Source organism: Engystomops pustulosus, chromosome 4 (genome assembly GCF_040894005.1).
Source record: "Engystomops pustulosus chromosome 4, aEngPut4.maternal, whole genome shotgun sequence".
Classification (NCBI taxonomy): domain Eukaryota; kingdom Metazoa; phylum Chordata; class Amphibia; order Anura; family Leptodactylidae; genus Engystomops; species Engystomops pustulosus.
Window position 1 is genome coordinate 206,312,360 of NC_092414.1, and position 24,957 is coordinate 206,337,316.

At 45.9% G+C, this 24,957-nt stretch overlaps 2 protein-coding genes across 3 annotated transcripts in view; one reads left to right on the forward strand and one right to left on the reverse strand.

Annotated features, from left to right (window-relative positions):
- MAST1 (microtubule associated serine/threonine kinase 1) overlaps positions 1 to 11,106 on the reverse strand; it is a 53,975-nt gene extending 42,869 nt beyond the window's left edge. Inside the window, exon 1 of one of the 2 annotated variants that reach the window (XM_072149655.1) lies at positions 11,080 to 11,106. In XM_072149655.1, coding sequence (XP_072005756.1) covers positions 11,080 to 11,091 — 12 coding nt within the window. In that variant the 5' untranslated portion in view covers positions 11,092 to 11,106. Of the gene's footprint in view, positions 1 to 8,974; positions 9,100 to 11,079 lie in introns of those variants that run through there. The other variant, XM_072149654.1, reaches the window with a different exon arrangement.
- The window catches only part of PRDX2 (peroxiredoxin 2), a 176,868-nt gene that overhangs the window by 103,088 nt on the left and 48,823 nt on the right, over positions 1 to 24,957 (forward strand). The gene's annotated exons all lie outside the window — the stretch shown is intronic.

A 24,957-nucleotide genomic window follows, 5' to 3' on the forward strand; every position in this document is an offset into this window, starting at 1 on the left:
ATCTCTTCCCTTATTGTCTTGGTTCATTGTCATCTATGCCCCTTGTCTCTTCCTTTCCTGTTTCTTCTTCCCGTTTGTCCTGGTCCTTTTACCCCTCTGTTACTTTCCTGATTCTCTTTCCTCATTGTCTTGGTTCTTTTCCCTCTCTCACAGTTCTCCTTTTCCTGTACTTTTTCTCTTTTCTCATTCATCTGGTCCTTATCCCTCACTTTTCCACATAGTTTTATTTTCTGTTTCTCTTTCCCGTTTCTCTTTCCCCTCTTTCTTTCCCGTTTCTCTTTCCCCTCTTTCTTTCCCGTTTCTCTTTCCCCTCTTCCTCTCCTCTTTCTCCTCTTCCTCTCCTCTTTCTCCTCTTCCTCTCCTCTATCTCTTTCCACTCTTTCTTTCCCGTTTCTCTTTCCCCTCTTTCTTTCCCGTTTCTCTTTCCCCTCTTTCTTTCCCGTTTCTCTTTCCCCTCTTTCTTTCCCGTTTCTCTTTCCCCTCTTTCTTTCCCGTTTCTCTTTCCCCTCTTTCTTTCCCCTCTTCCTCTCCTCTTTCTCTTTCCACTCTTTCTTTCCTGCTTCTCTTTCCCCTCTTCCCTCATTTCCTTGGCTCTTTTCACTCTGTCCCATGCTTCTTCCCACATTCCTCTGCTTCTCCTTGCTATCTCTCCCATGTCTCCTCTATCCTCATGCGTCTCCTCTTCCTCTACCCTGCCTCTCTCCCCTCTCTATCCTCCATCTCTGCCATTCCATCCTCATCTTCTTAGATCCCCCCATACACTTCTTACATCACAGTGTCACATGTACTCGAAGAGAAGCTTCAATATTTGTGTTCTTTGAACTTTTTCTTCCATGTATTCCTGTGATTTGCTGACATCTTCCACCCCCAACCATCATTGTTTTTCTATGATAATGAAGGCAAACACCCAGACTCCCTTGGGGGTAAGAATTACTAAATATTCTAGTACTGGAGCTGCAACAAAATAGCTGTAGGGTAACATACGATAGCATCTTGCTGGAGAGCAGTTACACAGATAAATCCTGGCAGGGCTGTGGTACGAGGCAGACACAGGGATGAGAGACCAATCTACTACTGACCCCATTATATAATGCAAGGTGTGGTGCTGATGAGACGTGGGAGAGATTGGGCTTTGAGATTTGGGACCCCCCCCCAGTGATTACAGGGACTTGCAGACACACATCACCACTTCAGATCTATGGGACTGCCAGATCAGACAACCCCTTTAAGGTGACATTTAATATGACTGCAGACATCTTAGCAACAAAGAATGTATAAATCGTAGCCCGGATATAGCAACATGTATACAACACAAAGACAGACAGGAGCCGAAGCCTGTGCATAGAGAGAACACGGGACAACCCCTTTAAGCTGATGTTACAATAATAGGGTGTAGAGGCCCTGAAATAATCAAAAACGCTAGCTTATTGCTAACACTTGCGATTATTTGCCGTAATTCGCCACCTTACCGCAGCGCTGGGTTTTTACATGTGAAAAGTCATCAGCTGCGTTTATTTCTAAGCCAGGCAGGGCCCCCTATATATATAAGATACGTTGCGCATGTAACATTAAACTATATAAAGCTGTACATTGCAACCAAGCAAAATCACTTGAATACGCAGTGATGTGTCAGCTCCATCACGACCCAGCATGCATTGCACATTCATAAATAAACAGGAAAAAGGAAGCAGCCAAGCATGGAGGAATCATAAAGATGTAGAGTTCCCAACATGCATTACACTGGAAAGGCCTTTATGACCCAGGGTGCATTTCACTGGATGGGCCTCTATAAACCAGGTTGCATTGCACTGGGTAGGTCTCTATGACCCAGCATGCATTGTAGTGGACGGGCCTATATGACACAGGGTTTACTGCTCCGGGTGTGCGTCTATGACCCAGAAAGCATTTCAGTGGATTGGCATATGCATTGCAAGGGATAGGCCTCTATACCCCAGGATGCATTGCAAGGGATAGGCCTCTATACCCCAGGATGCATTGCAAGGGATAGGCCTCTATACCCCAGGATGCATTGCAGAGGATAGGCCTCTATACCCCAGGATGCATTGCACTGGATAGGCCTCTATATCCCAGGATGCATTGCAGGGGATAGGCCTCTATATCCAAGGATGCACTGCACGGGATAGGCCTCTATACCCCAGGATGCATTGCACTGGATAGGCCTGTATACCCCAGGATGCATTGCACTGGATAGGCCTCTATATCCCAGGATGCATTGCACTGGATAGGCCTCTATATCCCAGGATGCATTGCACTGGATAGGCCTCTATATCCCAGGATGCACTGCACTGGATAGGCCTGTATACCCCAGGATGCATTGCACGGGATAGGCCTCTATACCCCAGGATGCACTGCACTGGATAGGCCTCTATACCCCAGGATGCATTGCACTGGATAGGCCTCTATATCCCAGGATGCATTGCACTGGATAGGCCTCTATATCCCAGGATGCACTCCACTGGATAGGCCTGTATACCCCAGGATGAATTGCACTGGATAGGCCTCTATATCCCAGGATGCACTGCACTGGATAGGCCAGTATACCCCAGGATGCATTGCACTGGATAGGCCTCTATATCCCAGGATGCACTGCACCGGATAGGCCTATATACCCCAGGATAAATTGCACTGGATAGGCCTCTAAATCCCAGGATGCACTGCACTGGATAGGCCTGTATACCCCAGGATGCATTGCACTGGATAGGCCTCTATATCCCAGGATGCACTACACGGGATAGGCCTGCAAACCCCAGGATGCATTGCACGGGATAGGCCTCTATACCCCAGGATGCATTGCGCTGGATAGGCCTCTATACCCCAGGATGCATTGCACTGGATAGGCCTCTATATCCCAGGATGCATTGCACTGGATAGGCCTCTATATCCCAGGATGCACTGCACTGGATAGGCCTCTATATCCTAGGATGCATTGCAGGGGATAGGCCTCTATATCCCAGGATGCACTGCACCGGATAGGCCTCTATACCCCAGGATGCATTGCACTGGATAGGCCTCTATACCCCAGGATGCATTGCACGGTATAGGCCTCTATACCCCAGGATGCATTGCACTGGATAGGCCTCTATATCCCAGGATGCACTGCACTGGATAGGCCTGTATACCCCAGGATGCATTGCACTAGATAGGCCTCTATATCCCAGGATGCACTGCACTGGATAGGCCTGTATACCCCAGGATGCATTGCACTGGATAGGCCACTATATCCCAGGATGCATTGCACTGGATAGGCCTCTATACCCCAGGATGCACTGCACCGGATAGGCTTGTATACCCCAGGATGCATTGCACGGGATAGACCTCTATATCCCAGGATGCATTGCACTGGATAGGCCTGTATACCCCAGGATGCATTGCACTGGATAGGCCTCTATATCCCAGGATGCACTGCACGGGATAGGCCTCCATACCCCAGGATGCATTGCACGGGATAGGCCTCTATACCCCAGGATGCACTGCACGGGATAGGCCTCTATACCCCAGGATGCACTGCACGGGATAGGCCTCTATACCCCAGGATGCACTGCACGGGATAGGCCTCTATACCCCAGGATGCACTGCACGGGATAGGCCTCTATACCCCAGGATGCATTGCACTGGATAGGCCTCTATACCCCAGGATGCATTTCACGGGATAGGCCTGTATACCCCAGGATGCATTGCACTGGATAGGCCTCTATACCCCAGGATGCATTGCACTGGATAGGCCTCTATACCCCAGGATGCATTGCACTGGATAGGCCTCTATATCCCAGGATGCACTGCACGGGATAGGCCTCTATACCCCAGGATGCATTGCACTGGATAGGCCTCTATATCCCAGGATGCATTGCACGGGATAGGCCTCTATACCCCAGGATGCACTGCACGGGATAGGCCTCTATACCCCAGGATGCATTGCACTGGATAGGCCTCTATACCCCAGGATGCATTTCACGGGATAGGCCTGTATACCCCAGGATGCATTGCACTGGATAGGCCTCTATACCCCAAAATGAATTGCATGGGATAGGCCTCTATACCCCAGGATGCGTTGCACGGGATAGGCTTGTATACCCCAGGATGCATTGCACTGGATAGGCCTCTATATCCCAGGATGCATTGCACTGGATAGGCCTCGATATCCCAGGGCAGCAGCATCTCTCCCTGTGACACATTAAGGGTGAAGACACACATGGCGTTTTTGGGCCGTTTTTACTAAGTGCGTTTTCAGATCGTTAAAAACGCATGCGTTAAAAAACGCAACCGTTTTTTAAAAACACATGCGTTTTTTGAAAACGCATCCGTTTTTGTCCGTTTTTCCGAAATTGCGCAATGAAAAACGGACAAAAACGCATGCGTTTTCAAAAAACGGATACGTTTTTAAAAAACGGATGCGTTTTTTAACGCATGCGTTTTTAACTATCTGAAAACGCACTTAGTAAAAACGGCCCAAAAACGGCCCAAAAACGCCATGTGTGTCTTCACCCTAAGAATCAGTGGTTTCTTAGCAACAGAAAATGTATATATATCATGTCCCCGATATAGTGGAATGTATACAGACACCAACAACACAAAGACAGAATGCGAGGCCTGTGCATAGAGACAACACAGGGGCGACAGGAAAATGGGTATTTAAAGGGAACCACACACCTGGAGGACCCGATAATCCCCCCACACAACAAAATAAATTGGCCCAAAGATGCCCCTCCCCCAACAAACTATCAGCCAGTCATAAAAGCCGACACACGACACATGACTGGATTGTCTGAAGAAACAGGAAAGTCATGTCCAATATTTATCTATATGACAATGCAGTTATTGGGAAGGAAAGAAACTTGATATCTCCCTTTAAATTAAATATTTACTTTGACACAAAATTTTATCAACTAGATTTTTTTTATAGTTGGTATAAGAAGAATTCTGAGAAAAAAAAAACATTTAATAGGGAAAAACCATTGAAAGCAAAGCAATGAACACCTCGTAGACTTGTCCCATTATAAACCATCATATACAGATTCCTCCACAGCCAACAATTGTATGGAGATATGGGGAGGAAATAAGGAGTAATAGGAGGGGATATGGGGAGGATATATAAACTAGTAGGAGGAGATATAGGGAGGATATATGGAGTAATAGGAGGAGATATGGGGAGGAAATAAGGAGTAATAGGAGGAGATATGGGGAGGAAATAAGGAGTAATAGGAGGAGATATGGGGAGGATATATAAACTAGTAGGAGGAGATATAGGGAGGATATATGGAGTAATAGGAGGAGATATAGGGAGGATATATGGAGTAATAGGAGGAGATATAGGGAGGATATATGGAGTAATAGGAGGAGATATAGGGAGGATATATGGAGTAATAGGAGGAGATATAGGAGAGGATATATGGAGTAATAGGAGGAGATATAGGGAGGATATATGGAGTAATAGGAGGAGATATGAGGAGGATATATAAACTAGTAGGAGGAGATATAGGGAGGATATATGGAGTAATAGGAGGAGATATAGGGGGGATATATGGAGTAATAGGAGGAGATATAGGGAGGATATATGGAGTAATATGAGGAGATATAGGGAGGATATATGGAGTAATAGGAGGAGATATAGGGAGGATATATGGAGTAATAGGAGGAGATATAGGGAGGATATATAGAGTAATAGGAGGAGATATAGGAGGATATATGGAGTAATAGGAGGAGATATAGGGAGGATATATGGAGTAATAGGAGGAGATATAGGAGGATATATGGGGTAATAGGAGGAGATATAGGGAGGATATATGGAGTAATAGGAGGAGATATAGGGAGGATATATGGAGTAATAGGAGGAGATATAGGGGGGATATATGGAGTAATAGGAGGAGATATAGGGAGGATATATGGAGTAATAGGAGGAGATATAGGAGGATATATGGGGTAATAGGAGGAGATATAGAGAGGATATATGGAGTAATAGGAGGAGATATAGGGATGATATATGGAGTAATAGGAGGAGATATAGGGAGGATATATGGAGTAATAGGAGGAGATATAGGAGGATATATGGAGTAATAGGAGGAGATATAGGGAGGATATATGGAGTGATAGGAGGAGATATAGGGGGGATATATGGAGTAATAGGAGGAGATATAGGGAGGATATATGGAGTAATAGGAGGAGATATAGGGAGGATATATGGAGTAATAGGAGGAGATATAGGAGGATATATGGAGTAATAGGAGGAGATATAGGGAGGATATATGGAGTAATAGGAGGAGATATAGGAGGATATATGGAGTAATAGGAGGAGATATAGGGAGGATATATGGAGTAATAGGAGGAGATATAGGAGGATATATGGAGTAATAGGAGGAGATATAGGAGAGGATATATGGAGTAATAGGAGGAGATATAGGGGAGGATGTATGGAGTAATAGGAGGAGATATAGGGAGGATATATGGAGTAATAGGAGGAGATATAGGGAGGATATATGGAGTAATAGGAGGAGATATAGGGAGGATATATGGAGTAATAGGAGGAGATATATGGAGGATATATGGAGTAATAGGAGGAGATATAGGGAGGATATATGGAGTAATAGGAGGAGATATAGGGAGGATATATGGAGTAATAGGAGGAGATATAGGGAGGATATATGGAGTAATAGGAGGAGATATAGGGAGGATATATGGAGTAATAGGATGAGATATATAGAGGATATATGAACTAATAGGAGGAGATATAGGGGGGATATATGGAGTAATAGGAGGAGATATAGGGAGGATATATGGAGTAATAGGAGGAGATATGGAGTAATAGGAGGAGATATAGGGGAGGATATATGGAGTAATAGGAGGAGATATAGGGAGGATATATGGAGTAATAGGAGGATATATATAGAGGATATATGAAGTAATAGGAGGAGATATAGGGGGGGATATATGGAGTAATAGGGGGAAGATATAGGAGGATATATGGAGTAATAGGAGGAGATATAGGAGGATATATGGAGTAATAGGAGGAGATATAGGAGGATATATGGAGTAATAGGAGGAGATATAGGGAGGATATATGGAGTAATAGGAGGAGATATAGGAGGATATATGGAGTAATAGGAGGAGATATAGGGGAGGATATATTGAGTAATAGGAGGAGATATAGGGAGGATATATGGAGTAATAGGAGATATAGGGAGGATATATGGAGTAATAGGAGGAGATATAGGGAGGATATATGGAGTAATAGGAGATATAGGGGGGATATATGGAGTAATAGGAGGAGATATAGGGGGATATATGGAGTTATAGGAGGAGATATAGGAGGATATATGGAGTAATAGGAGGAGATATAGAGGAGGATATATGGGGTAATAGGAGGAGATATAGGAGGATATATGGAGTAATAGGAGAAGATATAGGGAGGATATATGGAGTAATAGGAGGAGATATAGGGAGGATATATGGAGTAATAGAAGGAGATATAGGGAGGATATATGGAGTAAGAGGAGGAGATATAGAAGGATATATGGAGTAATAGGAGGAGATATATAGAGGATATATGGAGTAATAGGAGGAGATATAGGAGAGGATATATGGAGTAATAATAGGAGATATAGGGAGGATATATGGAGTAATAGGAGGAGATATAGGGAGGATATATGGAGTAATAGGAGGAGATATAGGGGAAGATATATGGAGTAATAGGAGGAGATATAGGAGGATATATGGAGTAATAGGAGGAGATATAGGGAGGATATATGGAGTAATAGGATGAGATATAGGAGAGGATATATGGAGTAATGGGAGGAGATATAGGGAGAATATATGGAGTAATAGGAGGAGATATAGGGGAAGATATATGGAGTAATAGGAGGAGATATATAGAGGATATATGGAGTAATAGGAGGAGATATAGGAGGATATATGGAGTAATAGGAGGAGATATATAGAGGATATATGGAGTAATAGGAGGAGATATAGGGAGGATATATGGAGTAATAGGAGGAGATATAGGGAGGATATATGGAGTAATAGGAGGAGATATAGGAGCATATATAGAGTAATAGGAGGAGATATAGGAGGATATATGGAGTAATAGGAGGAGATATATAGAGGATATATGGAGTAATAGGAGGAGATATAGGAAGGATATATGGAGTAATAGGAGGAGATATAGGGAGGATATATGTAGTAATAGGAGGAGATATAGGAGGATATATGGAGTAATAGGAGGAGATATAGGGAGGATATATGGAGTAATAGGAGGAGATATAGGAAGGATATATGGAGTAATAGGAGGAGATATAGGGAGGATATATGTAGTAATAGGAGGAGATATAGGGAGGATATATGTAGTAATAGGAGGAGATATAGGAGGATATATGGAGTAATAGGAGGAGATATAGGAGGATATATGGAGTAATAGGAGGAGATATAGGAGAGGATATATGGAGTAATAGGAGGAGATATAGGGAGGATATATGGAGTAATAGGAGGAGATATAGGGAGGATATATGGAGTAATAGGAGGAGATATAGGAGGATATATGGAGTAATAGGAGGAGATATAGGGAGGATATATGGAGTAATAGGAGGAGATATAGAGAGGATATATGGAGTAATAGGAGGAGATATAGAGAGGATATATGGAGTAATAGGAGGATATATGGAGAAGATAGGGAGCGACATTATGTGTATTATGAGGGACTGCAGATAGTGGTAGGACATGTGTGTGCACATGACAGGTACATACGTGCTATATGTAGGTACGGCCAGTGTACAGAGGAGGGAGGGGGAGCAGGGTGGATGGAGGGAGGGGTAGTGCTATAGGGTGGCAGTGAAGATATGCCAGAAGAGGGAAATGGAGGAGCATTACAGTAAATCCACTAGACCTCAGACTTGCACAGTAAAGTCACAGCCAATAAAACCCACAGACACAAAATCTGAATAACAGGGAGACTGGAGAAAGACTGTACCTGCAGCCTCCTGCGTCTGATGATGGCAGAATCATCCATGTCATATGGAGAGTGCGGAACAGAGAGAATGAGACAGGGAGGGGGAAGAGACAGGAAAGGAGAGAGCGAGGGAGCGAGAGGGAGGAGAAGAGAGGAGGAGGAGGAGGAGGCTGACACACTGCTCCAATACATCAACACAAAGAGCAGCTACCTGCTATGTCACCCAGGGAGGGGAGACCCTGCACACACATCACCCCCAGGACAGACAGACATGGGACAGGTAGCCTGCAGGAGAGGCTGCACTGCACACAGGAGCTGTCCCTGGTGCTGACCCCTGCACCCGCTGTATAATAACACAAAGAGCAGCTACCTGCTATGTCACCCAGGGAGGGGACCCTGCACACACATCACCCCCAGGACAGACAGACATGGGACAGGTAGCCTGCAGGAGAGGCTGCACTGCACACAGGAGCTGTCCCTGGTGCTGACCCCTGCACCCGCTGTATAATAACACAAAGAGCAGCTACCTGCTATGTCACCCAGGGAGGGGGACCCTGCACACACATCACCCCAGGACAGACAGACATGGGACAGGTAGCCTGCAGGAGAGGCTGCACTGCACACAGGAGCTGTCCCTGGTGCTGACCCCTGCACCCACTGTATAATAACACATAGAGCATCTACCTGCTATGTCACCCAGGGAGGGGGACCCTGCACACACATCACCCCCAGGACAGACAGACATGGGACAGGTAGCCTGCAGGAGAGGCTGCACTGCACACAGGAGCTGTCCCTGGTGCTGACCCCTGCACCCGCTGTATAATAACACAAAGAGCAGCTACCTGCTATGTCACCCAGGGAGGGGAGACCCTGCACACACATCACCCCCAGGACAGACAGACATGGGACAGGTAGCCTGCAGGAGAGGCTGCACTGCACACAGGAGCTGTCCCTGGTGCTGACCCCTGCACCCGCTGTATAATAACACAAAGAGCAGCTACCTGCTATGTCACCCAGGGAGGGGAGGACCCTGGATACACATCACCCCCAGGACAGACAGACATGGGACAGGTAGCCTGCAGGAGAGGCTGCACTGCACACAGGAGCTGTCCCTGGTGCTGACCCCTGCACCCGCTGTATAATAACACAAAGAGCAGCTACCTGCTATGTCACCCAGGGAGGGGGGACCCTGCACACACATCACCCCCAGGACAGACAGACATGGGACAGGTAGCCTGCAGGAGAGGCTGCACTGCACACAGGAGCTGTCCCTGGTGCTGACCCCTGCACCCCCTGTATAATAACACAAAGAGCATCTACCTGCTATGTCACCCAGGGAGGGGGACCCTGCACACACATCACCCCCAGGACAGACAGACAGACATGGGACAGGTAGCCTGCAGGAGAGGCTGCACTGCACACAGGAGCTGTCCCTGGTGCTGACCCCTGCACCCACTGTATAATAACACATAGAGCATCTACCTGCTATGTCACCCAGGGAGGGGGACCCTGCACACACATCACCCCCAGGACAGACAGACATGGGACAGGTAGCCTGCAGGAGAGGCTGCACTGCACACAGGAGCTGTCCCTGGTGCTGACCCCTGCACCCGCTGTATAATAACACAAAGAGCAGCTACCTGCTATGTCACCCAGGGAGGGGACCCTGCACACACATCACCCCAGGACAGACAGACATGGGACAGGTAGCCTGCAGGAGAGGCGGCACTGCACACAGGAGCTGTCCCTGGTGCTGACCCCTGCACCCGCTGTATAATAACACAAAGAGCAGCTACCTGCTATGTCACCCAGGGAGGGGGACCCTGCACACACATCACCCCCAGGACAGACAGACAGACATGGGACAGGTAGCCTGCAGGAGAGGCTGCACTGCACACAGGAGCTGTCCCTGGTGCTGACCCCTGCACCTCCTGTATAATAACACAAAGAGCAGCTACCTGCTATGTCACCCAGGGAGGGGGACCCTGCACACACATCACCCCCAGGACAGACAGACATGGGACAGGTAGCCTGCAGGAGAGGCTGCACTGCACACAGGAGCTGTCCCTGGTGCTGACCCCTGCACCCGCTGTATAATAACACAAAGAACACTCATTCTCTTTTACCTGTGTCTTCATTGGAGCAAAACTGTAGAAATATAACATCAATTTGCAATCGATGGAATCACCGACCTGCAAAACAACGGTGACATCTTTATGCCATACGAGGAACAACGCTAAATACAAAATAAAATATAAAAATCTGGATTTATTGTCCCAGATATATGAAAACTGGAGACATTTGTCTGCACCAAAGAGGTGCAAACACTTTTTAAATATACCTACAAGATACAAATGACAGCAAGAAACTGCCGCAGATCTGAAACACGTGTTCCGGTGTCTTTCCAGTTTCCCTCGGGCGGCATTGTTAATTGGAGGGGATTTTACTCTACCATTCACAGCACACATTGATAGGTTAGTGGATAATGGAGGTCCTGTACCCAGCACTAGTATCTGTGACAAGACACTTCCATAGACTGCTCTGCCTCCAGGGACTATAGATAACCCTGGGGACCACTCGTTTTCTTTCCACTCCCCGCCTTATGGCACTAGGAGTGACTTTTTTTTCCGGCACTATTCAATTCCTTAGTCTACCCTGGGACCCATTACGTGGTCAGACCATGCCCCATTGTCTCTAGAAATGGCGGACACTTTCTCTACCTGTACGGCCTGCCATTGCTGAATTAACAATCATTAAGAAACCTGTGCCGAGGGACGCGCTGGCCTCTGCCATCACAGAATTTTATCAATCTAATGCGGATGCTGTTGCCTCGCCATCGTTGTGGGAAACTCCGGTGCCGATGTATATCTCTAGCTACTGCCATGAAAAAGTAAAGGATACAACAGGAAGCTATGAGCTAAACAGACTCTCGCCCCATGTAAAACAAGCAGGCAGCGGAGACGAGAGCCAAGCCTAAAGACAATGGGGCAGATTTACTTACCCGGCCCATTCGCGATCCAGCGGCGCGTTCTCTGCGGTGGATTCGGGTCTTCCGGCGATTCACTAAGGCAGTTCCTCCGACGTCCACCAGATGTCGCTGCTCTGCTGAGGTTCCCCGAGGTCCGCCGGAATGCACCATCCTATTCCTGGTGAAGGTAAGCGCGTGTCCCGCGACACTTTTTTTTTTATATGGGGTGGTTTTTCCAAATCCATTGGGTTATCGTTCGGCCACGCCCCACGATTTCCGTCGCATGAATGCCGGCGCGTGCGCCAAAATCCCGGGGCAATACAGGGAAAATCGGCACAAAACGGAAATATTCGGGTAACACGTCGGGAAACCGCGAATCGGGCCCTTAGTAAATGACCCCCAATGTTCCAAACAGAAAAACTATTGTACTCCAAACAAAAATATTACAAAAAGGCGCACACAATTCGTGCAAGACGACCGCTCATTCTCTTAAATGCCCTGATGGCTCACTGACATATGACCCTCAAGATATGGCGGTTATCTTCTATAGAAACTTCTCTAAACTACAGTATATAATCTACCCGACACATTGCCCACAGACCAGGCGGATGGGGAAGCTCGTCTTCACGCCTTCCTGTAATCTCCTGTGTCTCCCTGACAATACACTGTCAGCCTTAAACACCCCATAGAGAAAGAAATCACTTCCTAGTGGTGAGGCACCTGGACCCTGACGGCCTGACATCCTTATATTGTCAGACCAATCTATTCATATAACTCCGCTATATAACACTTTTCTAGATGGATCCCCAATTCCTGGAAACATGACGCAAACATTTATTACCTTGTTTCCTAAGCCCAATAAAGATCATTACAGAAGGTTATATACTATGTAACATATAACTTATATATAATTATATACTATACATGTACTATAGGCCCATAGCGCTATTGTATGCAGATTAGAAACGTTTCACTACGTTATTAGCTAATAGACTTATTCACTGGCTTCCCTATATTTTCCTTATAGACCCAGTGGGCTTCATACCGTGTTGTCGAGGGAGGAAAACACTCAGCGGACTATAGATTTTACTGAGGTGGTAGGGAAGCCTCCTTTTGAGTCTAGACGCTGAGAAAGCGTTCGATCGCCTTGGTTGGCTTTTCTAATTTCGGACCTTACAGACCTTTGGTTTGAAGGGCCTCTTTCTGAATGCTATCCAGCACCTCTATACCGACCCCTCCACTCTATCACCTCGCTTCCGTCTGGCAATGGCTATTGGAGGGTCTGTGGACATCAAGGGGGTCATGGTCAAAATGACCACCTTGCCAAAACTTACTCATGTACTTGAGACATTGCCGGTTGCAATCCCTATGGGGAGGACCCTAAGGCGCTCCAGGCTTCCTTGCTGTAGTTTATATGGGAGCATAAACAACATAGGTTACCCCAAATGCTCCTATTGCAACCAAATGGATTTGAGGTCCTGGATCTGCTGAAATATTACTGGGCTGCACAATTTCGGAGGATCCCAGCATGGTTGACACTACTAGCATACTCCAGGTGGATGGAGATAAAGCTGTGCAGTGCCCCATACACCGCAATGCTTATGGTGGGTGACGGCCCGGAATGCACCCTCTGCCCCTTGCTAGGAAATGTGTAAAACAATTCCACCTTGAGCTCTAAACACTCTCCTATATAACCCGGCCTTACCCTCCAGCCTCACTGGAGAGATGGCTAGACCTTGGCACAAAGTGGGCTTATCCCGATTTGCAGATATAGCAGACTACAGAAGCAGGGAGTTGGAGAGTTTCTTGGACTTAAAGGGAACCTGTCATCAGAAATTGTCCTAATAAATCACTACTAGTATATTGTCAGGTAATGTAACACCTTATAGGTTCTTTCAAGGTCCAGTGTGGTGGCATCATCCAGAACTACTTTGAAGTGGGATGCATAAAGTCATGGAGGAGGAGAGTTTAACCCTGTAGTCAAGGTGGGGAGCTCTGACCTCCTACACATCTATGAGTTACATCATGCATTGGACTTCAGGACATCTGGTTAGTGATGTCTCTAGATGCAGGACCATCAATTACTGTGAAGGGGCTTTCTGAGGAAGAGAGAATGTGACTTCAGTGTTAAAATCTCCTCCTCCATGACTTTATAAATACAATTTCCATCTCACAGTTGATTTTCTGAATAATGCCACCACCCTGGGCCATGAAAGTGACATGATCTGGAACGTGTTCATTTACTGGGCAACATACAGGTAGTGATTTATTAGGACAAATTCTCCCTTGGACTTGCCCCCACATTATTATTGGGCAGTTAAAGATTTTGTCATAGGTCAATCGTTGCCCCCAGACCATGGTGTAAATCTTTTTAAATAATCTTCCTGGCAATATAGGTAAACATCCTTCAAGATTATTATTTCACCTCCTCACAGCAGCTAGATGGACTGGCTAGGGTGCCCAATGGAATATCTGACCGCCATGTTGAACAGAGAGATGTTTGTGCCCCATGGGATGACTTTCGTAGATTTGGAAATCGTACCTACTACTGTGATGTATCAATCTAAATTGTGAGATGCCTACGCGCCTTGTGATGCTTCAAAGATGCTCTTCTTTTTCTAATTACCCTCATATAATGTATAAATATTTTGTTCATTGATAAAACAAAAGAAGTGAAAAAAATATTTTAAAAATTGGCACAGGCACAATAATATATCATACATCATTGTGTTTCTGTATTCTCAGAAAGAGTTGCTAAAATCAAGAGTCAAAGAGGCACAGGCATAGTTATAGACACTAACAATAAGTCATGTTGCTGGTGTGATGATGTACCCCACATCATCACACCAGCAGGGGGCAGTGTGTCCTCTTATCACTACTAGGGGTGACTGTCCTATACCATGGCCTCCACATTATCAAACCAGCAGGGGGCAGTGTATCCTCCTATCACTACTAGGGGTGACTGTCCTACACCATGGCCCCCACATCATCACACCAGCAGGGGCAGTGTGTCCTCCTATCACTACTAGGGGTGACTGTCCTATGCCATGGCCCCCACATCATCACACCAGCAGGGGGCAGTGTGTCCTCCTATCACTCCTAAGGATGACTGACTGTCCTATGCCATGGTCCCCACATCATCACACCAGCAGGGGACAGTGTGTCCTCCTATCACTACTAGGGGTGACTGTCCTATACAATGGCCCCCACATCATCACACCAGCAGGGGGCAGTGTGTCCTCCTATCACTACTAGGTGTGACTGTCCTATACCATGGCTCCCACATCATCACACCAGCAGGGGGCAGTGTGTCCTCCTACCAGTACTAGGGGTGACTGTCCTATACAATGGCCCCCACATCATCACACCAGCAGGGGGCAGTGTGTCCTCCTATCACTACTAGGGGTGACTGTCCTATACCATGGCCCCCACATCATTACACCAGCAGAGGGCAGTGTGTCCTCCTATCACTACTAGGGGTGACTGTCCTATGCCATGGCCCCCACATCATCACACCAGCAGGGGGCAGTGTGTCCTCCTATCACTACTAGGGGTGACTGTCCTAGACCATGGCCCCCACATCATCACACCAGCAGGGGGCAGTGCGTCCTCTTATCACTACTAGGGGTGACTGTCCTATACCATGGCCCCCACATCATCACACCAGCAGGGGGCAGTGTGTCCTTCTATCACTTGTAGGGGGTGACTGTCCCATACCATGACCCCCACATCATGACACCAGCAGGGGGCAGTGTGTCCTCCTATCACTACTAGGGGTGACTGTCCTATACCATGGCCCCCACATCATCACACCAGCAGAGGGCAGTGTGTCCTCCTACCAGTACTAGGGGTGACTGTCCTATACTATGGCTCCCCACATCATCACACCAGCAGGGGGCAGTGTGTCCTCCTATCACTACTAGGGGTGACTGTCCTATACCATGGCTCCCACATCATCACACCAGCAGGGGGCAGTGTGTCCTCCTATCACTACTAGGGGTGACTGTCCTATACCATGGCCCCCACATCATCACACCAGCAGGGGGCAGTGTGTCCTCCTATCACTACTAGGGGTGACTGTCCTATACCATGGCCCCCACATCATCACACCAGCAGGGGGCAGTGTGTCCTCCTACCAGTACTAGGGGTGGCTGTCATATACCATGGCCCCCACATCATCACACCAGCAGGGGGCAGTGTGTCCTCCTATCACTACTAGGGGTGACTGTCCTATACCATGGCCCCCACATCATCACACCAGCAGAGGGCAGTGTGTCCTCCTATCACTTCTAGGGGTGACTGTCCTATACCATGGCCCCCACATCATCACACCAGCAGGGGGCAGTGTGTCCTCCTATCACTACTAGGGGTGACTGTCCTATACCATGGCCCCCACATCATTACACCAGCAGGGGGCAGTGTGTCCTCCTATCACTACTAGGGGTGACTGTCCTATGCCATGGCCCCCACATCATGACACCAGCAGGGGGCAGTGTGTCCTCCTATCACTTCTAGGGGTGACTGACTGTCTTATGCCTTGGTCACTGATCAGATGACACCTGGGAGACTGAAAGAGACTCCCATTGCTGTCATTATAATCACCCCTTCTCCTAGAACACATATAAAAACAAATCCATAAAACCATAAACATGTTTGGTATCAGCATGGCATGTACAGGCAGTCCCCGGGTTACATACAAGATAGGGTCTGGAGGTTTGTTCTTAAAGGAAACCTACCACTTAGTATGGCAGGGGTAAGCTGTAAGTACCGAGCACCAGCTCAGGGTGAGCTGGTGCCGGTACTTACTTTCGTTAGTGTTAAAACCGCGGTATCGCGGTTTTAACACTTTTTAAACTTTAGGGCAGAAGGAGCTTCGGCGCTGCGCGCGACCGTGCGCGCGCAACATCTCCGCTATTTCCTATGGAGGCGCGCGCACGATCGTGCGCACGTAGCGCCGAAGTGTCTTCTGCCCTAAAGTTTAAAAAGTGTTAAAACCGCGATACCGCGGTTTTAACACTAACGAAAGTAAGTACCGGCACCAGCTCACCCTGAGCTGGTGCTCGGTACTTACAGCTTACCCCTGCCATACTAAGTGGTAGGTTTCCTTTAAGTTGAATTTGTATGTAAGTCGAAACTGTATATTTTATAATGGAAGTTCTAGACAATTTTTTTTCTTTTGCCCCGGTGACAATTGGGGTTTCAAAATTTTTGGTGTAATTGGACCAAGAATTATCAATAAAGCTTCATTACAGACATCTCACAGCTGATCATTGCAGTCTGGGACTATAGTAAAGCATCCAGAGAGCTTCACCAGAGGTCACAGTGGGCAGAGGGGTCCGTCTGTAACTATGGGTTGTCTGTAAGTCGGGTGTCCTTAAGTAGGGGACCGCCTGTAAATATAAAAATGAATAAATGGAAAAAAAATTACGCTTTTTTGCCTTTGTGCATCCCATAAAAATGTAAGTAAAAAGTGATCTAAAGGCCATACAATTGTCCAAATGTTAAAAATGAAAATCTCATCCCACAAACAATGACACCAGCTCCTTACACTTACAGTAGGTATGAAAAAGTTAAATGTAAAAACGGAAACGCAAAAACTCAAAAAAAAACTTGGTCTGGTAAGGGTTAAAGGGGAAGTAATTCTCTGCCAACTCAGGGCAATACCTGATGTAGCTAGCACTCACTGTGCCGGAATATAGTGATCTGCACAGATACTGATCCTAAGAGCTAGCACTCACTGTGCCGGAATATAGTGATCTGCACAGATACTGATCCTAAGAGCTAGCACTCACTGTGCCGGAATATAGTGATCTGCACAGATACTGATCCTAAGAGCTAGCACTCACTGTGCCGGAATATAGTGATCTGCACAGATACTGATCCTAAGAGCTAGCACTCACTGTGCCAGAATATAGTGATCTGCACAGATACTGATCCTAAGAGCTAGCACTCACTGTGCCGGAATATAGTGATCTGCACAGATACTGATCCTAAGAGCTAGCACTCACTGTGCCAGAATATAGTGATCTGCACAGATACTGATCCTAAGAGCTAGCACTCACTGTGCCGGAATATAGTGATCTCCACAAATACTGATCCTAAGAGCTAGCACTCACTCTGCCGGAATATAGTGATCTCCACAAATACTGATCCTTAGAGCTAGCACTCACTCTGCCGGAATATAGTGATCTGCACAAATACTGATCCTAAGAGCTAGCACTCACTGTGCCGGAATATAGTGATCTGCACAGATACTAATCCTAAGAGCTAGCACTCACTGTGCCGGAATATAGTGATCTGCACAGATACTGATCCTAAGAGCTAGCACTCACTCTGCCGGCATATAGTGATCTGCACAGATACTGATCCTAAGAGCTAGCATTCACTCTGCCGGAATATAGTGATCTGCACAAATACTGATCCTAAGAGCTAGCACTCACTGTGCCGGAATATAGTGATCTGCACAGATACTGATCCTAAGAGCTAGCACTCACTGTGACGGAATATAGTGATCTGCACAGATACTGATCCTAAGAGCTAGCACTCACTCTGCCGGCATATAGCGATCTGCACAGATACTGATCCTAAGAGCTAGCATTCACTCTGCCGGCATATAGTGATCTGCACAAATACTGATCCTAAGAGCTAGCACTCACTGTGACGGAATATAGTGATCTGCACAGATACTGATCCTAAGAGCTAGCACTCACTCTGCCGAAATATAGTGATCTGCACAAATACTGATCCTAAGAGCTAGCACTCACTGTGCCAGAATATAGTGATCTGCACAGATACTGATCCTAAGAGCTAGCACTCACTGTGCCGGAATATAGTGATCTGCACAGATACTGATCCTAAGAGCTAGCACTCACTGTGCCGGAATATAGTGATCTGCACAGATACTGATCCTAAGAGCTAGCACTCACTCTGCCGGAATATAGTGATCTCCACAAATACTGATCCTTAGAGCTAGCACTCACTCTGCCGGAATATAGTGATCTGCACAAATACTGATCCTAAGAGCTAGCACTCACTGTGCCGGAATATAGTGATCTGCACAGATACTAATCCTAAGAGCTAGCACTCACTGTGCCGGAATATAGTGATCTGCACAGATACTGATCCTAAGAGCTAGCACTCACTCTGCCGGCATATAGTGATCTGCACAGATACTGATCCTAAGAGCTAGCATTCACTCTGCCGGAATATAGTGATCTGCACAAATACTGATCCTAAGAGCTAGCACTCACTGTGCCGGAATATAGTGATCTGCACAGATACTGATCCTAAGAGCTAGCACTCACTGTGACGGAATATAGTGATCTGCACAGATACTGATCCTAAGAGCTAGCACTCACTCTGCCGGCATATAGCGATCTGCACAGATACTGATCCTAAGAGCTAGCATTCACTCTGCCGGCATATAGTGATCTGCACAAATACTGATCCTAAGAGCTAGCACTCACTGTGACGGAATATAGTGATCTGCACAGATACTGATCCTAAGAGCTAGCACTCACTCTGCCGAAATATAGTGATCTGCACAAATACTGATCCTAAGAGCTAGCACTCACTCTGCCGGAATATAGTGATCTGCACAAATACTGATCCTAAGAGCTAGCACTCACTCTGCCGAAATATAGTGATCTGCACAAATACTGATCCTAAGAGCTAGCACTCACTCTGCCGGCATATAGTGATCTGCACAGATACTGATCCTAAGAGCTAGCACTCACTGTGCCGGAATATAGTGATCTGCACAGATACTAATCCTAAGAGCTAGCACTCACTCTGCCGGAATATAGTGATCTGCACAGATACTGATCCTAAGAGCTAGCACTCACTCTGCCGGAATATAGTGATCTGCACAAATACTGATCCTAAGAGCTAGCACTCACTGTGCCGGAATATAGTGATCTGCACAGATACTGATCCTAAGAGCTAGCACTCACTCTGCCGGAATATAGTGATCTGCACAAATACTGATCCTAAGAGCTAGCACTCACTCTGCCGGAATATAGTGATCTGCACAAATACTGATCCTAAGAGCTAGCACTCACTGTGCCGGAATATAGTGATCTGCACAGATACTGATCCTAAGAGCTAGCACTCACTCTGCCGAAATATAGTGATCTGCACAAATACTGATCCTAAGAGCTAGCACTCACTCTGCCGGAATATAGTGATCTGCACAAATACTGATCCTAAGAGCTAGCACTCACTCTGCCGGAATATAGTGATCTGCACAAATACTGATCCTAAGAGCTAGCACTCACTCTGCCGGCATATAGTGATCTGCACAGATACTGATCCTAAGAGCTAGCACTCACTCTGCCGGAATATAGTGATCTGCACAAATACTGATCCTAAGAGCTAGCACTCACTCTGCCGGAATATAGTGATCTGCACAGATACTGATCCTAAGAGCTAGCACTCACTCTGCCGGAATATAGTGATCTGCACAAATACTGATCCTAAGAGCTAGCACTCACTCTGCCGGAATATAGTGATCTGCACAAATACTGATCCTAAGAGCTAGCACTCACTGTGCCGGAATATAGTGATCTGCACAGATACTGATCCTAAGAGCTAGCACTCACTCTGCCGAAATATAGTGATCTGCACAAATACTGATCCTAAGAGCTAGCACTCACTCTGCCGGAATATAGTGATCTGCACAAATACTGATCCTAAGAGCTAGCACTCACTCTGCCGGAATATAGTGATCTGCACAAATACTGATCCTAAGAGCTAGCACTCACTCTGCCGGCATATAGTGATCTGCACAGATACTGATCCTAAGAGCTAGCATTCACTCTGCCGGAATATAGTGATCTGCACAAATACTGATCCTAAGAGCTAGCACTCACTCTGCCGGAATATAGTGATCTGCACAGATACTGATCCTAAGAGCTAGCACTCACTCTGCCGGCATATAGTGATCTGCACAAATACTGATCCTAAGAGCTAGCACTCACTGTGCCGGAATATAGTGATCTGCACAAATACTGATCCTAAGAGCTAGCACTCACTGTGCCGGAATATAGTGATCTGCACAGATACTGATCCTAAGAGCTAGCACTCACTGTGCCGGAATATAGTGATCTGCACAAATACTGATCCTAAGAGCTAGCACTCACTCTGCCGGCATATAGTGATCTGCACAGATACTGATCCTAAGAGCTAGCACTCACTCTGCCGGCATATAGTGATCTGCACAGATACTGATCCTAAGAGCTAGCACTCACTCTGCCGAAATATAGTGATCTGCACAAATACTGATCCTAAGAGCTAGCATTCACTCTGCCGGCATAAAGTGATCTGCACAAATACTGATCCTAAGAGCTAGCACTCACTCTGCCGGAATATAGTGATCTGCACAGATACTGATCCTAAGAGCTAGCACTCACTCTGCCGGCATATAGTGATCTGCACAGATACTGATCCTAAGAGCTAGCATTCACTCTGCCGGAATATAGTGATCTGCACAAATACTGATCCTAAGAGCTAGCACTCACTCTGCTGAAATATAGTGATCTGCACAAATACTGATCCTAAGAGCTAGCACTCACTCTGCCGGCATATAGTGATCTGCACAGATACTGATCCTAAGAGCTAGCATTCACTCTGCCGGCATAAAGTGATCTGCACAAATACTGATCCTAAGAGCTAGCACTCACTCTGCCGGAATATAGTGATCTGCACAAATACTGATCCTAAGAGCTAGCACTCACTCTGCCGAAATATAGTGATCTGCACAAATACTGATCCTAAGAGCTAGCATTCACTCTGCCGGAATATAGTGATCTGCACAAATACTGATCCTAAGAGCTAGCACTCACTCTGCCGGAATATAGTGATCTGCACAAATACTGATCCTAAGAGCTAGCACTCACTCTGCCGGCATATAGTGATCTGCACAGATACTGATCCTAAGAGCTAGCACTCACTGTGCCGGAATATAGTGATCTGCACAGATACTAATCCTAAGAGCTAGCACTCACTCTGCCGGCATATAGTGATCTGCACAGATACTGATCCTAAGAGCTAGCACTCACTCTGCCGGCATATAGTGATCTGCACAGATACTGATCCTAAGAGCTAGCATTCACTCTGCCGGAATATAGTGATCTGCACAAATACTGATCCTAAGAGCTAGCACTCACTCTGCCGAAATATAGTGATCTGCACAAATACTGATCCTAAGAGCTAGCACTCACTCTGCTATCTCTATATATTATGTGTAGTGTCAGTGACAAGGACGGGCAGAGGGCTGTGAGGGGGTGATCCATGGTTGGGCGATTCTGCTTATTCAGCCTTACACTGCAGCAGATCCCTGCTGTGCTACTCATGTATTACTCACCCCACTATTAGATGTACACATCCTCCTCGCTGATCATGAAGATCAATAATTATGTTATATATAACGCTGAAGTCATCCAATACGATTCATTGTAAGGCTGTGTTCACACCAAGCGTTTGGGATGCATTTCCAAATGAATTTGCATTGTTAGGCTGCTCAGGCAGGACTGTAGTGGTAGCGGGTTACAATTAAGGATTTGTTGATGTTGAGGTACTGTGTTACTGTATTACACCCTCTTGATGACAACCATAAAGCTATATACATCCTAATAGCACATACCCTCCTGTGCAGATTTATAGGGGTCATGACAGAGGCACCCTTCAAACAGCTGTGTCTTTTGAATGGTGATCCCTAGTTCTGATGTCATATTAAAGGAGAGAATCTTCTCTTTAAAATGATATCAGGATTGTATTTCTAGGTGTCACAGAACCAGAGTAATCAACTATTAAAGTACAGCTTGAGTACAGCTTACCGTTCCCGATATTAGGGAGGAGATTCTTCTCTTTAATAAGGCACCAGAACTGTGTTTCTAGGTGCTACAATCAGCAGATATAGCTGTTTGAAGGTGCCCCCTCCAGCCTGTGAGCTGAAGGCAGAAAGGAGGAGGAGCTACAGAGAGACGGAGCTGACATTTTACAGAAGTACATGCACCCTCTGCACCTGTAACTGATCCTGGTTAACATATTTTTAACATATCATAAATTTTATTCTTATTAAAAAAATTTAATGGGAAAAATAAGAAAAAAAAACAAGCGTATTGTTTCACATTTTTAGTCATTTTATATATAATTAATAAAACTATCTCGTCAAATCTAAAGTCTTACACGTACAATTGAAAATTGCTTTGATATATCATAAAGATATATTGAATACCATAACAAAATTTTACTTGCAAGTAGAACTATTGTGACCGTGGACCAGACGAGTATTATGTAATTTTAAGCAGTTACCCCCTCTCTAGACAGGAAGTTGAATACCTAGCTGCTGTGACTGACTGCTCCCCCCTCTCCTCTCCATAGACTTCTATGTAATCTGACACTTCGCTAAACTTCTGATAACTCCTAGCAAGATGGAATTCAGCACCGATTTCAGATTAGAAGTCAAATTAGGAGAGAGGAAGCATGGAAAAAGCCAAGTAAATGGAGAAAGAAGCACTTTCCTCTGACTTTTCTTTACAGTGTTTTTGATATATCCAGTTCCATGTGCTAAATAGCAGCAAGAATTGCAGCCCCAAGTGATCAACAAAACTTGTTGTGTAATGTTATAGGTGACTCTGTGTATTCTGCTTTACTTACATCATGGAGGAGGAGCTCTAGACCCCTCCTCCCTTCACAGCAGATAAGAAACGCTTTACTGTCCAATCAAGGAAGTTCGAAATTTGAGTAGATCAGCGACATCTGCCTCAAATCTCCATGTGTTATCCCAGTGCTTGCAATGAATTGATATTTCAACCTATTATTAATAAAAATATTTTTCACTTTTACTGTATGCAGTAAAGCAAGACTGTTTTACACATATAATAATGTAAACTGTCCTATATGAGCTGCACAACATAAGTGGGATATATAAGATCGCTCGGACACATGATATAGGATCACTCGGATACATGATATAGGATCACTCGGATACATGATATAGGATCACTCGGATACATGATATAGGATCACTCGGATACATGATATAAGATCGCTCGGACACATGATTAGGACACTTTCTGTTAATGGTCTTATGATCCAGTCCCTTCTCATCCTGACTGCGGCGGTGAGGTGTGTGCTCTATGCAGGGTCTGCTATTACACAGACGAGCACCAGGTGGCAATCTTGGTTCACAACTCTGATTAGCGCCACCATGTTTTACAGTATTGCACTTTATCGGCAGAGCTTGCAATCTAAAATCAGGGATGACTAACACCCTGATTATGTCTATAGGGAACATCAGTATTTCATATTTTATAAATATTTTATAAAAATGCTGTTGTCAGGTGTCATATAGACATCAAGTTTCTGAGGTAAAACTATTCCAGTTGCCCATGGAAACCAATCAGAGCGCAGCTTTAATTTTATAAACAGCTGTGGAAAAATGAAAGCTGAGCTCTGATTGGTTGCCATGGGCAACTAGAACAGTTCTGCTCTAAGAGACTTATGATAAATCTTCCCCCAGTGTTTTCCAAAAACAACCACTCAGGTTCTAGCTTTCTTTCCTTCTATGCAGGTTAGAAAATGAAAACAGTGATCTGATTGGTTGCAGTGGGCAACACCAAAAAGAAATACCACCCCAAATGAAAGATTGATAAACATACACAGAATCCAAACCAGAAACTCCCTAAAATCATATAGACCTCAGCCCTATAACATGCCCTCCCTATTTATTGCAAATACAGATCTAGGCCCCTGAAATACAGAACCCAGGGAAAACCCACTAAAAGGTGTAAACCTAAACTCTGCTGCCTGAGGAGATCTATGGGATGGCGCCCCAAATTTGCGGCCGCATGTACGTCCCCATAGACGCCAATATCGGCACGGCGGGGATCCGGTGCCACACATGTGTGGCACAGATCCGGGCCGCACACCGCAAAAAGGTAGAGCAAGCTCTATCTTGCGGCGGATGTGCGGCCGTGTGCCGCTATTTCCTATGGAGGGAGGAGGGGTCACCTCCTCCTCACCTCCAGCACAC